The 22,436-nt window shown below is 40.2% G+C and overlaps 1 protein-coding gene across 1 annotated transcript in view; it reads right to left on the bottom strand.

The window, feature by feature from the left end:
• SLIT3 (slit guidance ligand 3) overlaps window positions 1-22,436 on the bottom strand; it is a 609,828-nt gene that overhangs the window by 543,290 nt on the left and 44,102 nt on the right. The window contains exons 2-3 of the mRNA XM_060008410.1: window positions 21,876-21,947; window positions 15,658-15,729 (exon numbers count right to left, since the gene is read on the bottom strand). Coding sequence (XP_059864393.1) covers window positions 15,658-15,729; window positions 21,876-21,947 — 144 coding nt within the window. The remainder of the gene's footprint in view (window positions 1-15,657; window positions 15,730-21,875; window positions 21,948-22,436) is intronic.

The raw sequence follows: 22,436 nt of genomic DNA, 5'->3' as shown, positions 1-22,436 counted from the left end.
TTCAAATGATGCCTCCTTGGTAAAGCTTTCCCTGAGCTCCCCAGCAGAGGCAGTCACTTCCTCTGTACTCTTGAAACTTCAGTATTCGCCATGTTGAAAAGATACAAGTTTACACACTTGCCTTGCTAGTGGACTGTAAGCTCCTTGAGGGCAGGCCCCCTCTAGAGGTGGGTGGGCTGCAGTGGGGTGGGTGGGGGAAGAAATTGCTGAAAGGAAGTACGAAAATCTCTGTCTTAGAGATTCCCCAGGACCACATAAACGGTCGTTTTTTTCCAGTCCTGCTTAAGAGACTGAAGTGAAATGCTTATGAGCACTTATGACAAACCCGATACTATCCTAAATTCTTTGCGTGCGTGCTACTTAGCTTTCTTCAACAGCCCTATGAGGCAAATACACAGATGTCTTATAAATGAGGCATCTGAGGCTCAAAGAGGTTCATTAATTTGTCCAGTGTCAAACAGTGTATAAATGTGAGCCAGCAGGCCAGAGTTCAGCTTCCTTACTGCTCTGCTATACTTTCTTCCTATGTAGCTCCTTACATTTCCGCCACCACCAACCCTATATTCCTGAGTTTTGTTCTCCACGGAGCTAGCCCCATCTTCCACTATATGGCAGTTTGAAGTGTTTAGGCCTAAGCCTTCCAACAACCTCTTCTGCCTTAGACCTTTTAATGCAACCAGAGAAAAGTGAGCTTGGTGGAGGGAATCGAGCAGAACTGGCTGACAACTGCAGGCTGACAGTCCTGCCTGGGCCTTCTGATGGCCGTGAAAATCTTCTCCAGCCTTTTTTCCCCCGAATACTTCCTTAATTTAGGTTTTTTTTTTAAGTAATTTTAAAAAATTAATCAATTAATTAATTTTAGTTTTGGCTACGTGTGGGCTTTCTCTAGTTGCTGCAAGCTGGGGCTACTCTTCGTTGTTATGTGGGCTTCTCATTGCAGTGGCTTCTCTTGTTGCAGAGCACGGGCTCTAGAGCTCAGGCTTAGTAGCTGTGGTGCACCGGCTTAGTTGCTCCGCGGCATGTGGGATCTTCCCGGACCAGAGCTCGAACCCGTGTCCCCTGCATTGGCAGACGGATTCTTAACCGCTGCGCCACCAGGGAAGTCCCCTATAAAACTTCCTTAGTTTTACAGCTTCCCTTCAGTCTTCCTTGTAATTCTTAAGGAACCAATGGAGACAATATTCCAAGACAGAAGAGTTTTTTGTTTTGTTTTGTTTTGAATAAGGAATAATAACGTAAACCAATCAAAAATCTGTCAACAGTGGTCTTTCTGGTGTTGGCAGCTTATACCCTTACAGACACTGGGGTGTTTTTTTTCAAGGACTTAGAGTAAATTAAGTGTTGACACCGTAGGCGATAAATCTCACAAAGAAAACCCTGTCCATAATTCTGAGTTAATAACAATGCTCAGGCTTTGATGTTGATATAAATGAGGCCAAATGAAGAAAAAGCCACATTCATGGGCTGTTGGAGGGTATATGGCCTGTAAATGATAAGCTTAAGGGACATAACACATGTTAGTGATGGTGGGACAAGCAAGGCTCTATCTACCAGGAACAAAATAACTCTTGCAGTAATTTAAATACACACACACACACACACACACACACACATATATTTGCTATACATATGCATTTAAATATATCCATATAACCTAATTATTTATTTCATATCTAATTAAATAGTAAATGTGAACTCTAGGTTAGAGCTAAGGACACCATTGTGTTCTGCTCTTTGGAGAAACCAAGCTAATGACAAGGCAGCTCAACACTTCAAACACTGCATGCTGCATTAACATTCATGGAAGTCAAATTGTTCTCTAGCCTGTTTTCTTGTCTGCAACATGAGGAAATTGAATAATACAATATCTCAATCTCCTTCCAGTTTGTGACGGTCATAGTTTCTTTTCCTAACTCCTAAATTCAGAATAGTCCTGGATTCAAATCTCAGCATGGCAAGTTACTTTAACTTTCTGAGCTTCAGTTTTTTTTCCTCTGTGAAAAGGTTATGATCATTTTTTAAAATGCATTAAAAATTTTCTTTATCAATAAAACGTTCAAAAATACAGAAAAGGAAAAATGTATTTTGAACGTTCACATGAGCACCATTTAAGTTCAACAATTGTTTTCATTTTGCTCTATTTGGTTTTGTTTGTTTGCTTTCTTTACTGAACCATTTTAAAGTAAATTATCAACATCAGGACACTGGATTCCTAAATACTTCAGCATGCATCCCTCCCCAAAATTAAGGAGATTCTCTTCTTTAACTAGAGTACCATTATCATACTTAGCAAAATTAATAATTCCCTAACAACATCTGATGCCCAGTCCACTTTCAGATTTCTCCATTTCTCCCCAGAATTTATTTTATACATTCATTTCTTCAAACCAGGCTTCAATTAAGAGCCATGTAGTGAAGTTGGTTCTCACACATCTGTCTCTAAAATCTCTTTTTAAAATAAATATTTTTTTTTAGTGTAACGCATATACAAAAAAATGTACAAATCAAAATTGTATGGCTTGAAGCATTTTCACCCAATGAACAGATCCACAAAACCTCTACCCAGATCTAGAAACAGAGGATGATACACCTCAGAAACCTAAGTCCCCTTCCGTTTACAATCCTCCAAAGATAAATACTATCCTGACGTTTAATACCATAGATTGCTTTTGCCTGTCTTGAAGATTATATAAATGGAATCAAGTAATTTCTACTCTTTTATGTCCTGCTTTTGTTGCTCATTCTGCTTCTGAGATTTCTCACGGTGTCACACGTAGCAGTAGTTTTTATGTGTTGTTTCCATTCTCCATGGTGTGACTATACCACAGTTGATTTTTTTCTCATGTTGGTGAGCATTTGGTTCGTTTCCAGTTTGGGGCTATTACAAATAGTGCTTCTATGGACATTGTTGTTTATGTCTTTTGTGGGATGTAAATCCAGGAGTGGGATTGCTCGGTCATGGGGTATGTGTATGCTCTGCTCTAGTTGACACTGCTGAAGAGTTTTCTGGAGTAACTGTATCAATGAGTCCCACAGCAGTATATGATGAATGTAGTTTGTTTCACATCATCATAAACACGTGTAAGTTTTCTTATGCTTTTCAGATGAGTGTGTGGTGTATGTCATTGTGGTTTTATTTTATGTTTCTCTGAAGACTGATGACACACTGAGCATCTTTTCATATGACCACTGGCCGTTTGGACATCCTCTTTTTTTTGAAGTACCTGTTGGAAACTCTTAACCATTTTTCTACTGGGTGCCTTTTTCTTATTGATTTGCAGAAGTTCTTTACATATTCTCAATATAAGTTCTTTGTCAGTTACATGCACTGCCAATATCTTTGACCACTCTGGCATGCTTTTTCACTCAGTGATGTATTTTGATGAACAAAAGTTATTTATTTTAATGTAGTCCAAGTTACCTATTTTTTTTCCTGTAAAGTTAATGCCTTCTGTATCCTGATTAAGAAATACCAACTACTGCAAAGCCATGAAGATATCCTGTTATATTCTAGAAGTGTTATTACTTCATCTTTCATGTGTAAATCTACAATTCATCTGTAACTGATTTTGTGAATGGTATGAGCCGGGGGCAAGATAATTCATTTTCCATATCCAATTATTCTATCACAATTTATTAGACAGATCACCCATTTCAAGCTGCTTTACAGTGCCATCTTTGTTACAAATGAAGTGTCCTTCTGTTACCTGGGTCTTCAATCTGTCTTGGCTCTTCTTGGCCAACTGCATTTCCATACAAACTTCAGAATCATTTTCACAATTTCCACAACAACCTGGTAGCATTAGGACTGCCCTGAATCTGCATATCAATTGGGAGAGAACTGACATCCCTGAGATATTGAGTTTTCCAATCCATGAACATAATGTATTGCTCTATATATTTGAGTCAACTTTCATTTTTCCAGTAATGTTTGTTGTTTTCTGTGTTAAGGCCTCGCACATCTTTCATTAGATTTATTCCTGGGCAGTCGATGTTTTTCGATGCTGTTAACACACATCATTTTTTAAATTTCCTAATCATTTGTTGTTAGTATACAGAAGTTACACTGATTTTTTTGGTACACTGTGTCCAGTAACCTGAGGAATTCACTTAGGAATCCTGAGAGTTCATCTGTAGATTATTTTGCATTTTCCATGTATTTAATCATGTCATCTGCAAATAATGACATGGATATTTCTTCTATTCTAATCCTTATACCTGTTCTTTCTATTTTCTTCCATCCTTCCTTCTTCTTCTTCTTCTTTTTTTGTTTTTAAATCATGGCCAGGACCAGGATTTCCAATACAATGTTGAATGGGAGTCATGATGACAGGTGTCTCTCCAGAGGAATGTTTTAAATATTTCACCATTAACAATGTTATTTGATTTAGGTTTTTTTTTTAAATTTCTGTTTTGGGCTTCCCTGGTGGCGCAGTGGTTGAGAGTCCGCCTGCTGATGCAGGGGACACGGGTTCATACCCCGGTCCGGGAAGATCCCACATGCCGCGGAGCGGCTGGGCCCGTGAGCCATGGCCGCTGAGCCTGCGCGTCCGGAGCCTGTGCTCCGCAACGGGAGAGGCCACAACAGTGAGAGGCCCGCGTACCACAAAAAACAAAAAGTTCCATTTTATTCTTAGCATTTTAAATACTTTAAAATCATGAATTAGTGTTGAATTTCATTAGATATTTTTTTCTACATCTATGGAGATGAAATCACTTTTCGCATCTATTCTGTTAATGGGATGAAATATTGTTATTTTTGAAATAATAGAAATTTATTTCTTGTTCATGTCAGAGCCACATGCATGTCAGCAGGGGCTTAGAATCCTTTCACTTTGTGTCTCTACACCCTTTAAGTTCTCAGAGTCCTGTCCATTTAGCCACCATAGGAGAAGAGAGCAAGGATGGAGGACCATGGAGAACACAGCACTCCCAGTCTCATTCCATGGAAGTCCAAGATTCAGTCACAAGACTCCACCTAACTTCCAGGTGTTTGGGAAGTGCAGATCATATCTGTCCTTAATGCCAATACCTCTCCAGTTGTATGAAATGTGTTCTCTGGGAGATTCCTTAAGAAGGGATCCATGAAAACCATGATGTCTGAGTTTCTGAATGCTCATAATAGGTTTTCTGTAGTCATTACTTTTGAATATATGTAGGGCTCTGGTTCACATTTTATAAAATCTCTGCTTCACAGTTTATTTCCTTAAAAAATTATTCAATTGTATTCTAGCTTTGGTGTCAAAAATATGCTAGCAATCTGATTTTCTTTTCCATTGTAAGTGTCTAATCCATTGAATGCTTAAGGATGTTTTTTCTCTTTCAAATACAAAATGCTTTTATTAGAATATTTAGTTTTGAACCTGGTCTATTTTTCCAGACGTTCAGTTACCCTTTCAGTATGTACCTTCAAATCATCTTTTATTTCAAAAGATTTTCATTACTATTTGTTTTGTTCCACTGCTTTAGTTTTCTTCCTCAGAGATTCATATTATAAGTGTATTAGAACTTCTCTGACTGACTTCCATATCTACCACTTTCTCTTAAATCCTTTTTACCTCGCTATTAGTTTCTTACTGATTTTAAAAAATACTAAAAATACTCCTTTCCATTTTCCATTTCTCTCTTTTTCTTTAATTGGGGTACAGTTGTTTTACAACGTTGTGTTAGTTTCTACTGTACAGCGAAGTGGAGTTCCCTGTGCTATACAACCGGTTCTCATTAGTTATCTATCTTATACATATTAGCGTATATATGTATATATGCCAATCCCAGTATCCCAGTTCATCCCACCCCCAACCCCCCGCTTTCCCCCCTTGGTGTCCATACATTTGTCCTCTACATCTGTGTCTCTATTTCTGCCTTGCAAACCAGTTCCTCTGTACCAGTTTTCTAGATTCCACAAATATGCATTAATATATGATATTTGTTTTTCTCTTTCTGACTTAGTTCACGCTGTATGACAGTCTCTAGGACCATCCACATCTCTATAATCCATTTCTCTTAAAGCATTACCCATTACATTTATCTGCTCTTGAGTTCCATCTAGGTGAGTACGCATGAATGCGTTTTTGGTGTAAACCAATAGCATTTATTTTGCTCATGAATCTGTAATTCAAGCAGAGTTTGGCACAGTCCACTTTTTAAAAACTAACGTTTTCTATTATTTAGATTTACATAAAAGTTGGGAAGATAGTACAGAGTGATCTCATATACCTCACGCCCAATTTCCCCTATTCTTGCCATCTTACATTAATATAGTACATTTGCCATAATGAACTAATACTGATACACTGTTATTAATGAAAGTTAATACTTTATTAAGAGTCCCTTAATTTTTACCTGTGACTTTTTTTCTGTTTTAGGATTCCATCCAGGATGCCTCATTACATTCAGTCGTCACGTCTCCTTATGCTCTTTTTGGCCGTGACCGTTTCTGACTTGTCTTGCTTTTGATGACCTTGATAGTATTGAGGACTAGTCACATGTTTTTTAGAAACAGCCCTTGCTTGAGATTTGTCTGATGTTTTTCCCATTAGACTGGGGTGATGGGTTTTTGAGATGAAGATCACAGATGGGAACTGCTATGTTCATTACATCATATCCAAGATACATACTTTTGACATGACTTACCACTTTCGATATAGACCTTGATCACCTGGCTGAGGGAGTGTGTGTCATATTTCTCCACGATAAAGTTACTATTCCCCACCCTCCCTTTCTCATACTCTTTTGAAGGCAGTCACTATGCAAAGCCCACACATAAGGAGTGAAGAGTTACGCTCTACCTTCCTGAGGGCAGAAAATCTACATATATTCCTTAGAATTCTTCTGGATGGGTGATTTCTCCTCTCCCCATTTACTTATTTATTTATTCAATCATTTATTTATATTAGTATGAACTCATGGATATTTATTTTATACTTTGGTTGTAATCTGATACTCATTTATTTTGTTGCTCAAATTCTTTCAGCTTTGGCCATTAGGAGCTCTTTCAGTTGGCTCCCATGTCCTTTTGACATTTCCCCATAATTGTCGTGCTGTTGTTGTTCTGAGCACTTCCTTTCTGGCACAATTTATCTCATGCCCTCATCCTAGAATCAACCCATTTTTCCAAGACACCTTAGTTACTTTTTATTGGAGAACTGATTGGAAGCCAAAATCTGGGTTGCTTCTAGGCCCTCTCGCTAACAGAGCAAAGAAATATTTGCTTGTATAAAAACCTATGTATATTCACATATCAATAAATATTTCTATGTCTATGTCCACCTGTATTAAGTGAAAGTATCTATATTAGGTTAAACATTTGTTCATACTGGTGTCTCTAACTCTAATCCGTTACCACATGGGTCATGATAGCTTTCCCCATTGCTAGTCTGTAACGGTATCGCTTGTCTTTCCACTGTTGAATCCCAATATACATGTGTAGTGATTTCAGAATTGTTAACCCATACCTCTGTGGGAAACAACTCTGTCAACCAGAGTCCAGTTCTTGTGTGCTATTCCTTTTGACTTTAGTCTCACAGACTCCAGTCATTTCAAGCCCACTTTGGTCAGCACCTTTTTCCCCATCACCTTCAGTAAGGTTGATTCACACATTCATCACAGTGTGCATTCCATTGTGGGATCCTCCAATTTCCTAAATGATATTTTTAATTTGCATGCATTAAGGTTCACTCATTGCACTGTCAAATTTTATGGGTTTGATCAAGGCATATGTTGTGCATCACCATTTCAATATCACACAGTATAGTTTCACCATTCTCAGCGACCCCCTCTCCCATGCTTCACCTATTTGACCCTACATCCCCTTCTCTTCGCTAAACCCCTAGCAACCACTGATCTGGATTATAAGATACAATTATGTTTAGCTTTGTAAGAAACTGCTAAACTGTCCTCCAAAGTGGCTGTACCATTTTGCATTACCATCAGTAATAAATGAGAGTTCCAGTTACTCTACCTCCTGAGCAGCAATTAGTATTGTCAGTTTTTAGTACTGTAGCCATTCTAGTAGATATGCAGTGGTACCTTATTGTTGTCTAATTTGCATTACCCTAATGAAAAATGATGTTCAGGATGTCCTTATATGCTTATTTGCCAACTGTATATCATCTTTGGTGTTGTGCCTCTTCAAATCTTTTGCTCATTTCTTTCTTTTTTTGTGGGTAGGAATGTTTGTTTTCTGAATGCTGTGTTTTGAAAGTTCTTTGTATATTCTGTATACAAGTGCTTTACCAGATATATGCTTTGCAAAAATTTTCTCCCAGTCTGTGACTTGTCTCTTCATTTTGCTAACAGTGCCCTTTGCAGAGCAGAAGTTTTTAATTTTAAAACAGTTCAAAAAAAAAAAAAGTTCAACTGATCAACTTTTTTTTTTAACATGGATCATGCTTTTTGTATCAAAAAAACTCATCCTCAAACCCAAGTCATGTAGATTTTTTCTCTTATGTCTTCTTCTAGACGTTTCACAGTTTTACATTTTACATTTAGGTCTATGATCCATTTTGATTTAAATGTTGCATAAGATGTAAGGCTTGTGTGGGTTCAGTGTTCTGTATATAAACATCCAATTGTCCCAGCACCATTTGTTGAAAACACTATTCTTTCTCCATTGAGTTGTCTTTGCTCCGTTGTCAAAAATCAGCTGACTATTTTCGAATGGGTCTATTTCTAGGCTATGTATTCTGTTTCATAAGTTTGTATGTCTAATATTTCACAAGTACCATGCTATCTTGATTACTGTAGCTTTATAGTAAGTCTTGAAATTGGATAGTGTAATTCTTCCAAGTTTGCTCTTCTTCAATCTTGGCAGTACTTACCTTGAAATGAATTCTTTTATTTCTAAATTGTTTCTTGAGTTCTCTGCCCTTCCTTTCAAATCCTACTCTTCTCTAATCATCTAATTTCTGAGTTTTTAAAATTCAGATTTATGTTGTTCTTTTAGAGTTTATAAAGTCTTAAATTTGTGTAGCTAGTTTTGAACCATCATTATAGTTTTCATCGGTTTCGTGGGTACCTCTTTCTTACATGTTTTCATTGTTTCTATGGAGATTATTATGTTTCTTATTCTTCATTTTTCTTATAAAAATTTTTTGTATGAGCTTCAATCATAATCCTCTTGGTTGCTTATTTCTTTTCTTTTTTTTTATAAATTTATTTATTGTATTTATTTTTGGCTGTATTGTGTCCTCGTGGCTGCGCATGGGCTTTCTCTAGTTGCAGCGAGCAGGGGCTACTCTGCGGTGCGCACGTTTCTCATTGCGTTGGCTTCTCTTGTTGCGGAGCACGGGCTCTAGGTGCGCGGGCTTCAGTAGTTGTGGCGCAGGGGCTTTGCTGCTCCGCGGCATGTGGGATCTTCCTGGACCAGGGCTCGAACCAGCGTCCCCTGCATTGGCAGGCGGTTTCTTAACCACTGCGCCACCAGGGAAGTCCCGGTTGTTTATTTCTTAAATGAAAGAAATTTCCTTTAGTCTTAGGAGGTAGGGGTGGGAAGTGATAGCTTTTTTAGCTTTAAGCGTCTAGAGAGCTCATTCTTGGGGTTGTTTGTTGTTGTGGTTAAACTAATGAAAAACATGGCCTTGTATTTTCTAAGATCTGCCTCTTCTGGTGATTTCTAGCACTTTCATTGAGAAGGTTTCTTTTCATTTCTACTACTGTACCTGTTCTGATTGACTAGTCCCCAAATTTTCTTATCAACGTTAGGCCTTTCTTTGGAAAACAGCCTTGTTTGTGGTAGTTTGAAGAATTTATAGGACCCAGAATACTCCAGGTACTATCAGTCATTATCACACCATGATTCCTTTGTTCTCACCATGAACTGGATCTAATCAAACTCCCTTCTGATTTGGCAGCTTTTCTCAGTTTGACCAGTGTTTTCCAGTGAGTACGTGTTGGTAACTTTATCAATCTCCTGTTCTGAAGGACTTCCCTCTGCTTTCTTCCACATAGATGAGACAATACAACAGTCTTATAACCATCAGCTGTGCCCCTTTCACCCCCATCCACGTACACTCGGGAGGCAGGAGTTTACTGGGATACTCTGTCAACTAGCTTTATTGTAGATGCTGTGTGTCTTTGGTTTTGCTATCCTAGTTGTTCAGCATGTTTTTATTTGAGAGGGGGGATTTTCAAATATTTAACCAACCCTGCCTTCCTGGAATAAGCCAAACTTGGTTGTAATATCTCCTTTTCAGGTACTGCCAAATTCATTTTGCTAATATTTTATTAGGAAATTCATATAAATATTCATGAAATATGTTGGTTGATATTTTCTCTTGAAATGCCTTATTGGGTTTTGCTTTAAAGGTTATGCTATCCAAATGACAAAAGTCATATTTTTAATAGAATGAGTTTATGATAAATTGATACTATTTATTTCTTAAAACTTCGGTGCAATTTACTGGCGAAGCCATCTGAGCTTAGAAAGTTCTTAGTGAAATATTTTAATTAAAGGTTTAATTAGATTTAGGACTCTACTACTTTCTACTCCTTCTTGTTTCAGTTTTTAATTTCACTTAATCTCTAAAATCATTAAAATAAAGTTCTTCAAAATCTGCTCTTACTATCATTTTAATCTTTGTAAAATCCATAGTTATGTCCCCCATTTTATCCTTTATGTCAGTAATTTAGTCTTCTTTCTTTTTTGTTTACTAATAAGTCCTGCTGGCTTTTATAATTTTTTCAAGAATGAAAGTTTGGTTTTTTAGAGTTTTTCTATTTCACATACTTCTGGTATTATTGATTTTCTCTCTTCTACTTTGTTATTCTTTCTCTAGCTTCTTATGATGGGTATTTTAATAAAGATTTTAGCCTTACTTCATTTTAAATATATACTCTACACAAATCAAATAACATGCTTAAAGGCTATACATTTTCCTGTGGGCATGGCTTTGACTGCAATCCACACTTTGTGATATATTGTGTGTTTATTAACATTCTGAAAAATATATCTTCCAATTTCAACGGTGAAATGTTCTTTGATTCAAAGGTTATTTAGAAGAATATCATTCAATTTCCAAATATTTTGAAAATTTCCACTTACTGCTTTTTGTTGATTTCTGTATTTCTACTGTGGTCAGAGAAAATACTCCTTATGACTGTAATCCTTTGATATTTGTTGAGACCTGATTTCTAGATCAGTATTTGATAAAAGTTCTGTATGCACTTGAAAAGAATGTTTGTTCTACACTTGTTGGTTGCATTGCTCTCCTTGTTTCACTTAGGTCAGGTTTGCAAACATTGTCATTAAAATATTCTATATTGTTACTAAAAATTTTGTCTGCTTGTTCATCAACTACAAGAACCATATCTTAAACGAGCATGAATTTGTCCATTAGTTCTGTTCAATATTTGTTTTCTGTATTTTCAGAATATGTTTTTAATATATACTATACATAACACATACACGCACATTATACATAATACATACATACATACTATACATAATAGTACATACAAACATAGATTTGCTGTACCTTCCTGGTGTATTTACTCCTTTATCATTATGAAATATCCCTCTTTATCTCCATTAATGTTTCTTGTTTTGAAGTCTTTTATCTGTGTTAATACAGCCACACCAACCTTCTATTGGTTAGTGAGTTCATGGTATCATTTTCTATCCTTTTACTTTCAGCTTTTCTCTCTCCTTATGCTTAATGTTCATCTTTTGAAAGAATCATATAATTATTCTTTATTTTTTAATCCACCCTGGAAATCTGTCTTTTAATTAAAGTATTAATCATTTGCATACAAAATAATTATGATATATTTTTATTTAAATAGATCATCTTACTATTTGTTTTCTTTGTCTCATTTTGTTCTATGTTCCCTTATTTGAATTAATCACATTTTTGGGGATCATTCTATGTCATTTCTCCCTCTAGTAGGTTATATATTTTTTAACTATTCTTTTCAAAAGCTATCTTACAGATTACAAAATGAATCTTTGATTTAATAAGGCAATAAACATTAGCACTATTATCACTTTCTGCATAATTCAAAGATCTTCAAACACAAACTCCATTGACCTTTCCAAGTTTTGTGCTACTGTTTCTATCCTAAGCTTCTTTCAATATAGAACAGTCAAGTCCCACCTCCTTCGTAACACTGACTTTTTAAAGAGACCAGGGCAGTTATCTTGCAGAATGTCTCAGCTACAGGATTCACTTGTTTCCTGCTGGTTTTATTTATCTTGTTCCTCTATCCTGTTCACTTCCTGGAAATCAGAAGCGAGCTCGAGCTAAATTGGCATATTTAGGCAATGCTTTGAAATTTATATTTTGTCACATCAGGGACATGATAATTCTAACCTCATAATGTTATATGGATTAAATGAGATGGCCTGTGTCATGACTAAGATGGCATCTGACACATAACAGGGAAAGAGCAGAGTTTCTCAACCTCAGCACTACTGACATTTTGGACTGGGTAATTAATTCTTTGTTGTGGGAGCTATTCTGTACATTGTAGGATGTTTAGCCACATTCCTGACTTCTACTCAATACATGCTATTAACATCCTACAGTTTTGACAACCGAAAATGTCTCCAGACATTGCCAAGGGTCCTCTGGCGGGGAAAACTGGTCCCAGTTCAGAACCACTGGTATAGAACAAAAACCTAAGTATTTGATAAATATTCTACAAGTACTTACTATCACGCTTTGTGCAAGGCTTAGAGATTAACAGTTAAATGGAACATAATTCCTCATCTCCAAATACTCATAGTTCTGCGGAGAGACAATGAGGCAAACAGGGAATTAAAATATGGTATAAGTGCTATGATATGGCCCATAATGTGTTGTCATGAGGAAAGAGGCACCTAACTCAGCCTGGAGCAGAGGTCCTTTCACGGAGGAATAGAGAATTCCTGAGTAGAGACCTGAAGGACAGGATTCTCTGCCTTTTCCCTGTAAGCCTCAAGAGATTACACCCGTAATGACCATTCCAAATGAAAATAAACATTACAGAAATGATACAATTTCCAGCCTCTTTCAGAGTATGATCAGTAAAGATTAATTTACTACCAAATATAGAGACACAGGTAAAGTAAGCCAGTAGTGAGAGCCAGGGGTGATGGCACAATGAGCCCTCTACCTCTTCCGTTGTTAATAGCAAATACATTGTAATTTCCCACTCTATAGTCCTCGGTCTGCGGGCAGACTGGATAACCAAAACCAGATAAACACTAGTCAGGATCACATCACACACACCGACACTGAAAGGCCTTAAATGAGAGAGCCTGTCCAGCTGTACATACTAGTCCAGCTACCTATACTTCCATTCTTCTTCCTGACCAAGTGCTTCTCAGCTCACTCGCAATATAAGTCAGAAACTGGCTAGCTGTTCACTAAGCCTGTTTCCTCTACTTCCAGGGCATATAGCTCGACTAGTTTCCTAGCCTCCCCTGCAGTTTACTGCGGCCACATGACTCAGTTCCAGCCCAAGGTATGTAACAGTAGAAGTAACATGTAGTCCTTCCAGGTCTTTTCCCATGAAAACCTCCCATGTACAATCCTTCCTGCTGTTTTTCCTTCCACTAGCTTGATGCCGACAAACACTGGTACCTTGGGAAGCCACGATTTAAAGATGGCGGAGCCAGGGAACGGGAGGAGCCCATGTCCCGAAGTCTCCCCTTGGAGCAGAGAGGCCCAGAAACCAGGAACGCTCTTATTGGGTTTTATATGAATAAGAAGTAAACTTCCACCCTGTTAAGCTATGAGATTTGAGGGTTTATCTAGTACAGCAGCTAGCATTACCCTCTTAATACACCAAAGCAGAGAAACAGCCAGGTTTACCCTACGACTGTAATCCTCTCAGTCCCTCAGACGTGCAAGGTATTTCAGCCATGTTGACCAAGCCAAAGAAAAGCCCCTTTTGCTAGACTATTCCACGGATATTCCCTGGAGTTCAATGGGTATGTGAGAGGCTATTTGCAGGGCCATTGCTAAAGATCACACTTCATCGAATGCTTGCAGCAGAGAAATATGAAAGGACGTGGGCTTTGATGTCAGACAGATGTGGCTTTGAATCTTGGCTCCCCCCACTGACAATTCTTTGGCTTCATCTCCCTCAGCCTCTGTTTCTTCATCTGCAAAATGAGGGTAATCACACCTCACAGGAATTTTGCGGGGATAAAATAACAGATAGCATATAATATACTGGCATAGTTCCCAGCATGTCCAAGGTACTCAATTAGCTCTTTCCCAACAACCATGAAATTAATGAATTGGAAATTTATTTATACTTCTAATCAGAAGACTAAAGCAAGAAGTGGCCTTCTCACAAAGGATTTTGTATTTATTCTTCCACGTAAATGTTGAGTATTTCATACAAAGGAAGCAGGTTCAACAAGTACTTTTATTTTTTTTTCCCCTGGGTCTAAATAAGGAGAAGAGTTAACATTTTAAGAAACTTAAAAGTATAGATAGAGGCAACATTCATTATTTTTATCTCTATTTTCCCTTATAAGAAACTAAAATCATATTTTCAAACCAACAAAAGAACATATGCTGACCTTTGACCCAGAAGGAGAGCAATGAATGAGACAGTTCACAACACAGAGCGGGGAGTAAAGGCTTTTGCTGGGTAATATTCCCTCAGGTTGCCCCAGATGGAATGACTCCAAGGGAAAAGATGGCACATTACAAAGCTCATAAGTTGGTGGAAAGTCCTATACTTTACCCAAGCCTATCTCTGTAGATGAGATTTGGAAACAGGACAGGTAAAGATGGGAAGATCCTTAAGCTGGAGGAGCAGAGAGCTGTTGCAGGCCCGTCGCCCGAATGCAGGAGAAGGAGGCTGAAATATCAGGTCAACCAGGATACAGAAAGAAGCCTGGAAAGAGCCGCCCACCAGCATGACTAAGTGCTCTTGGGGACAATCCCCTCTCAAAGGGCAGAAAGCAAATATCCAGATGTTATGAGCTGCCAGATGTGATTAACCGAGGAAAGGGGAAGCTGCCCACTTAACTATCTGAGCAGCCTCCCTCATCACAGTGACCCGAGAGTTTTCTGCAAAAGCATTAATCAACAAAACGAATGGAGGCTCCATCCATCTCCCATCCCCACCCCTTTTGCTCTCTCCCTCTGTCAGAGTCAGAACAGTGGCCTATTTTCAAACCACTGGCAATGCACTCTCTCATGAAAATATGTGGGCTTCCTGACACAGGCTGATGCTCACTCAGAGAAGATGCAGGCACACCGAAGGCCTCGCCTACCCGCCTGTCCTTCCTCTCCCACGAGAATGGGGCAGAGGGGGCCCCGAGGAGAAGGCCTGAGGAGGGAGCCTGCTACCCATGTATAGGAGTAGCGAGTTTCTGATGCTATTTTCCATGACAGGGATAGCTAACTGAGGTCCTTCTTCCCCCACAGAAGGGAAGGCTGAGGCTTGGGCAGGAACAAGCCCCACGTACAGCTACCAAGACAGAGCTCAAGGCTGGGAAGCAGAAAAACAAGCCCCAGATGCCAATTCTAGCATCTTTTAAAGAAAAAAAGTTTAAATGGGTTTCAGTGTCTCTTTAGCAGGCATCTAATGTGCTTTAAATATAATAGCAAACATTTTATTAAACACTGGAGCCCTTTTTTTTCTTAGCAAGGCCACAACGAAGCCAATTTACAAACAAACAAGGCTTTTCAAGAAAGGAGGTTGTGCTGTACTTACAATCGCTCCAGCTGCTTCAGATCCTGGAAGGCGCCTCTCTCGATGACGCTGACCTGGTTGTCTTCCAGATGCCTGGAACCACAAAGGCAGCAATGGTCAAGGACAAGCGGGCCTCAAGGATCCTCGTACTAGGCTGCAGGCCATGCAGGCATGGTCACTCAGCCCCTCCCTCGACCCTCGGATGGGCCCCCTCAGCCAGGATCAGTCTGGGGGGACAAGATAATTCACATCCCAGCTTGGTGTCACGGTAACCAGGGTTTCACCGCCTGCATACTTCTACCTGACAGATTGGTTTCCAAGCCTCTATTTTAAGAATGTTCTCAGCAAATACCCTCCCAAGCACTGCAGGATGTTGCACAGAAAAAGAAGAGGTAAAAGCTGCTTCTTATAAAAACCACACATATATTCAGCATCTCTTCCCTCGGAGCTCCCTCCTCCAAGGATTCAAAAATACTTCATTGAAAAGGGCCTTCTCTGCTAACTCTGTCTCTGGGTCACCTCGTAGAAAGGTGAAGCTATTGTTGGGTGCCTGCCTGTGCCGGAAACGTCACAAGCCCAGAGCCTGGCTGCTCCCAACATGAAGGTGATGGTCACAAAAGCTAAGTCCTCCCAGCCACAGGCTCTGCTGACCTCCAAAGTCCTCCAAGCAGATGATTAAAAGTTTGATTCATGCATGTGGCATATCCTAAGAATTGAGCAGACAATGAAACATTTGTTTCCCTAAGTTTGAAAAAAAAAATGGCAGCTTCAAATGGATTAGCTGAACAGTAGGAAAGAGAAGAAGTGAGGCTGCATAGTTTCCATCCAGGGCTGACCCTGGTGGCTGAATGGGACTTAGCCGGGATGCAGTTGTGATTGAAGGACGTTTCTTTGGTAGGTGGAGTTTAGAAGGGCTGTGTGGGTTCCTCTGGATCAGGCAGGAGGACGGGCGCCCTGAGGCACCTGACGGAAAAGCAGAAGGAAGGAAGAGTAGCCTTGAGGAAGCTTGGCCTTCACTTCAGAATAACTCCTTGCACGCCAGCCCTCCACCTCTGAGATAGTTCATAACCCACTGCACTTCTTGGGCTTAACACTCAGGCCCTTGTGTTTATTTTCAAGTCCATCTTCCTCGCTGTGCCTAAGGACCAAGAGGGTAAGGTCTTCTGTTCATCATCACAGTCCCAGCCCTAACACAGGTGCCCAGCACAGCAGCCACTTCATAGACTTAGTGAATGAAGAAAACACTAAAGAGGACGTTGGACCACAGCACATACTGATTTTACATCAAGGAAAAGGCTAGTCCAGACACATGAAGTTTCCGACTATCAGAGCGATGGGGATATTTTGTATGGGCTCAACGATATATTTTATAATTTTGTGAATTTGTTGCAAACATTTAAAAAAATCGGGATATTACACACACATACACACCCCACAGAAGAAACTCCAAAATCAGCTCTCATATTTCCAAATATCAACAACTTTGGATGAGGCCAGAGTCCTCATCCACTCTGATTCACACATTTATGTTCCTTCTGCCCCCTGTAGGCTGGTCTCATATAGGCTCCTCACTTAACATACATGGGCTCCCAGGAACAGAGGTTAAGAGACTTGCCCAAGGAGAAATTATTTGTATGAAGTCACACAGCTAGTGAGGGTGGACCTAACTCCCGATCTGGTGTGCTTATCAAATTTGGTTGAGAATCCCTTTTCTGATTTCTTACTAGCTGATGGCGTGCTTTTGAACTATCTAGCCAACCTCTCAGAGACTCAGTTTCCTCATCTGTAAAATAGCACAAATAAAACATTTCATAAGTCCTTGTAAGAATAAAAGTGGAATAAAGTATATAAATTATCTAGCCCAGGATCTGGAGTACAATCAGAGGCTTAATAAACATTCTTTTCCTTCCCTTTTCTTCCTTTTCCATCCCGCCATATGGCAAGGAGGGCCTTGGAATGCTAGTAGACTCACACTAGCACATCTTGCTAAACACATCTTGCTAAACATAGTTCAGTATTTGTGACTGGGGGTTTGTTCAGCTGGGTTTTTACTATCAATCAATCCATCATAGAGCTTGCTGTCATTACTTCCCAATTGTTACAAGGGGCAACACTATAGGGTGGCTTAGTGTCACATTCCCTCAGGGTTTCTGAAGGAGTCTAACTCCAAACTCCCATGAGGAATCTCTTAGTTCTGTCCTAATTAATCTAACACTACCAGCTTCTTTCAGAAAGGGGAATAGAAGGGATGGTTGATACCTGCCCCTCCTCCTCTTTGCTCAAGCCCTGGGAGGCTAACTTTTACCGGCTTCGTCAGGAAGCTTCCTTGACGCTGGTTTCCTATTGGGTTCAACCAACCAGCAGGAGATGAGAGGGTGGGAGAAGAGGGAGTGAGGTGGGGGTTTATTCCCAGCTCCCTCCTTCCCTACCAAGTCACTGTAGGTGGACTGCATTCCTCTACCTAAGACCCCAGGTGCTAACAGGCAGTCCTTCCTTTGCTGGGCTCAGGTAACCACTCCCTCCCGCTGGTCCTTGAGGCTCAGAGGGGACTAGCGACCAACGGTTGTTGCTAGCCTCAGGGAACTGTGCCAACTAACTCTTCCTGGTTTCTCTTAATCTCACCCACACCTTTGCAAATAAATCTTTATTTAGCTCTCCTCATTTGTCCTGCTGGGATCCTGACTGGTAAGGTAGCTAGGGTCTCTTCTTGATGTACTTCCTAGACCGATCAGAATCCAGCCTAGTACCCGGTCTTTAAAGGCTCAAGAAATAACCAACACTTGATGAATAAATGGATCACTGAATGAATGAGCTGTGAACTTCCCATCCAGACTTCTAGGCTGCGATGCAATTCAGGAGTTTGTGCTAAAACCCTCGCTATCACTCTCATTTTACTGAGCAGATGCAGGAGACCCGGGGATCCAGGAGGGGCTGGACACCCAGAAGGGCTGACTATGGCTTGAATCTGTTCTGAGTTAGAGGGATACAGACCGTGCTCATTTTCAGTTCTTTCGGCATTGTTATTTTTTTACTTTTAACACTGGATCAGAATCGGAAATCACCCCCATGTGATGATGGCTGGGGTGGAGTTTAACTCTTTAATTAACCCCATTTGGGATAAAGCTGGTTCCCACATTGTGGGCATACTTGCAAGAGTTCTCGCAACAGACTACTAAGAAAGGGAATATAATTGATACCACCAGAAGAGACCTTTTCCTATTCCCGTCCCTTGGAAGAAAGAATTGTTATAAGCAATTCTTATATCTTCCCCCTGAATGTACTTTATTTGGGGAAAACCTCTGGATGAAGCCAAAGTTCCCCAATCTCCATTTTATTTGCTTTCGCCCATTCACCTGCACCGTATTAACAGTTCTGCATGGAAATGGGTGGCAGGCTCCAATTATTCAAGACGACCGAGTCTTTTCTGGTTTCACTATAAATTGTAAATAAGAAACAGATACAGGGAATACGCCGAGGTGTGATGAAAGCTTTTCAAAAAGATAGTTGTCTAGGTTACTCAGCTAAAAAGAATAGACCGAGGGAAAATATGGTTTAAACGTCTGGATACTTTATTGGTGTCAGTTAGAAAGCATTTCAGCTACCCCACGTAGCAGATTCTTTCACACTAATAAAGGGCCACTTGAATGGGATTGTCTTTGAGTTGCTAAGGAAGATAATGAAACACAGTATATTAATAGAGTCTATGAAGTGAGGGGAGGGGGAGGGTTTCAGCACTGCTTATCAAAATAAGAAGAATGTACCAATTAACTGAAAAGATAAACTGTAGTCAAAGGAATGTTGTAGACCATCCAGAGGATATTAATATGATCTTTTGTGATTATTTTAAACTTTCTATTTGCAGACAGCAGATATGGAAATTGGAATTTTTACTAGTCTTTCTGATGTAATGGTAAGAAAATCAAAGGGTTGTTTTTGACTTTGTTAGAAAAATGAAGCATTAGGTGAAATTTCTGACTTGTATGAAAGGACATTTCTCACAGATTCTGGGGGGAAAAAATGGAAAAAAAATAGAGAAGTTAAGTGTTTGTTCTTTAAGTTGGTAAGTGACCTGGAATCAGGAGTTTACTGCCTATATCTCTTTAATAAAAATCACCCTAAAACTGAGCCATGAAAATCCCCCGCCTTTATCCCAATCTCCATCTGATCCCCACACACTTGTCGGAGCTGCCAGTCATTTGACAGACACATGACTGCTTGGGGCAAAAGAAAGACTTGGCAGAGGGTAGGGTCTTCCCTCCAGGGATGGGGGGAGGGGGGGGTGCACTGGCCAAAGACCAGAGACCACATCGAGGGGAGAGCATCTGCTAGCTGGAGGCCCAGCCCTGAGATCCTAGCAGTGCCACACCCTGTTGCTCAGGGAAACTCCGCTCAGCCACTTGCACACCACGCTGCACTTACCAAATTCCTAGACTATCACCTTCCTGGTTTTCTAAACTTCCTGTAACACAAATGAACAGAGGCACTGCATGGAGGTTAGAAAGCACACATTCTGGCTTCTGAGTCCTCCTCCTTCAGTTCCCTGCTATGTGGAGTTGGGACCACTTAACCTATCTGTGCCTGTTTCCTCCGGGCAGATAAGGGTTAATAACTATGTAACAGAGCTTGGTCTGTGGAAGGTACCATATATACATCAGTTATCATCATCATCATGACCATCTACTTCTCAATCAGGAAAACAATGAGACACAAGTAATGTTCCACAGGTTTCAGTGAGAATAAACACATTGTGCGTGAAAATGTCAAAATCACAAAGCATTATATATGTAACTATTAGGGTTAGAAGGACTTCTAAATACTTGTTATGGGTCAAACTGCATGCCCCCCAAAATTCATACATTGAAGCCCTAACTCCAAATATAACAAAAAGTGACTTTATTTGGAGACAGGGTCTTTACTAAGTAATCAAGTTTAAATGAGGCCATTAGAATGGATCCTAATCTAATAGGACTGGTGTCCTTATAAAAAGGGAAAATTTGGACACAGAGACAGACATGTGTAGAAGGAAGACAATGCAGAGAGACCCAGAGACAGCTAGCGTAAAGCCAAGAAATCCCTGAGGCCACCAGAAGCTAGAAGAGAGGCCTGGACCACATCCTCCCCTCAGAGTCCTCAAAAGGAACCAACCCTGCCAACACCTTGATTTTGGACTTTGGAAACTGAGACCATAAATTTCTGTTGTGTAAGCCCCCCAGTCTGTGGTACAAAGTTATAGTAGCCCTAGAAAACTAATATACTACTCATTCCCTATTTTACAGATGAGAAAAGTAAGGCCCAGAGGAGTACAATAGGGTACGAGGTCACATGGGCAGTTAATTCTGAGTCAGGACCAGAACCTAATATTTCCAGTCCCCAAAATACAACTCACTGTATTATAACGGGCTATGAGTAAAAAGAAGGAGGTGGCTTTAGATACCAAGACTTTAGCTGCTACTTCTAGCAAAAAGCTGCCAGCCAAGATTCCAGGACACGACAAACACCAAGTCAGGGGCCCGATTGCCCAGGCTGCACTCCAGGTCTGGAGTCACATGTATGGGTCAAAATCACCTTCTGAGTAAAGAAGGAAAGAGGGTCCAATTCCTCCTCTCTTGTACCTCTGAATGTCTGAGACTCGTCAGTGCACAAGAATTTGGGCAGCTTCTTATCACTCAGATATAGGGATGGATGAAAGTGTTCAATATTTAGCAATGAAACCTGATATTTCTTGCTCCCCTGCTGCACCAATGCCCCTCTCAAATTTTGCTACCTGTCTGCACAGCTGCAAGTGTTCAGCAAGAGCTCTGACCCTGTCTGACTCTCTCCCTCCTTCCTCCCCTCCTCTCCATTAAGCAACAAGATAAATAACTTTTGTCTTGATTGCTCTTTTAATTCACATGCTGAGGGAGAAATTATCATCTCTATGGAAGGGAAGCATGGTTAGCCAACCTGACCCTGCTGTCATCCTAGAAGCTGGGCATGTTGATTTATTTGTGTATAACCTTCTGTGTTCCCTGTCACTGGAACTGACTTCTTCCATTGGTCTAGCCCAGCCTACAGCATGGAGACACAGAATGAGACAGCTGGGGAAGGAAACCTGGATGTACTAATGAAGGGCTTTCTGCTGCAGAAGGGCGAATTCTTGTTGTCCAGTGCTTGGGGGTGTGATGTCAGGGCAGTGGGACATTTTCACAAGGCTGAAGAGCTGAGAGTGAAAATACATTGGAGAGCCACGCGTTACTTACAAGACTCGGAGGTTCTTGAGTCCAGCGAAATCGGTCTTGGTGATCCTGGTGATGTTATTTCTGTCCAGGTCACTGCAATGGAGAACAAATGTGGGTCAGATTTTTGCAGGTTACACTTATGGTCTATTTAACCCAGACTGGCTTAAGCTGGAGGGACGTTGCTTGTTAAGGACAAGGCAATTCCCATGATTAATGATATTCCCTAGAGCATGTCCAACCAACCCCAAGGACATTGTATGGAATAAGCTAGCCATTATGTACACAGTAGAGCCCTGGTATGTTTAGCTGCCTGGCTTCTCTTGCCCCTTCTTCAGATAACAAATTTTTCTTTGGAAGCCCCCCTCCCCCAGCTCTTGGATCATATCATACAAGTGGGGCTGACTCCTCTCCCCAACTCTGGAGATGGGCACCTGATCTAGGCCAGGCTTATAAGCATCTTCACTCCCTGTGACCACAGTAATTGTTTCAGGAGTACATACATGACTCAAATTCCCAACAGCTTTCGCTCCACTGGAGTTGCCAGAAGCTATCTAGCTACCATGAAGAGAGAATTTCCAGAGT

The sequence above is a fragment of the Delphinus delphis genome, chromosome 3 (genome assembly GCF_949987515.2).
Source record: "Delphinus delphis chromosome 3, mDelDel1.2, whole genome shotgun sequence".
Taxonomy (NCBI): domain Eukaryota; kingdom Metazoa; phylum Chordata; class Mammalia; order Artiodactyla; family Delphinidae; genus Delphinus; species Delphinus delphis.
Note: the sequence above shows the minus strand (reverse complement) of the source record. Positions and strands in the feature narration are given on the sequence as shown.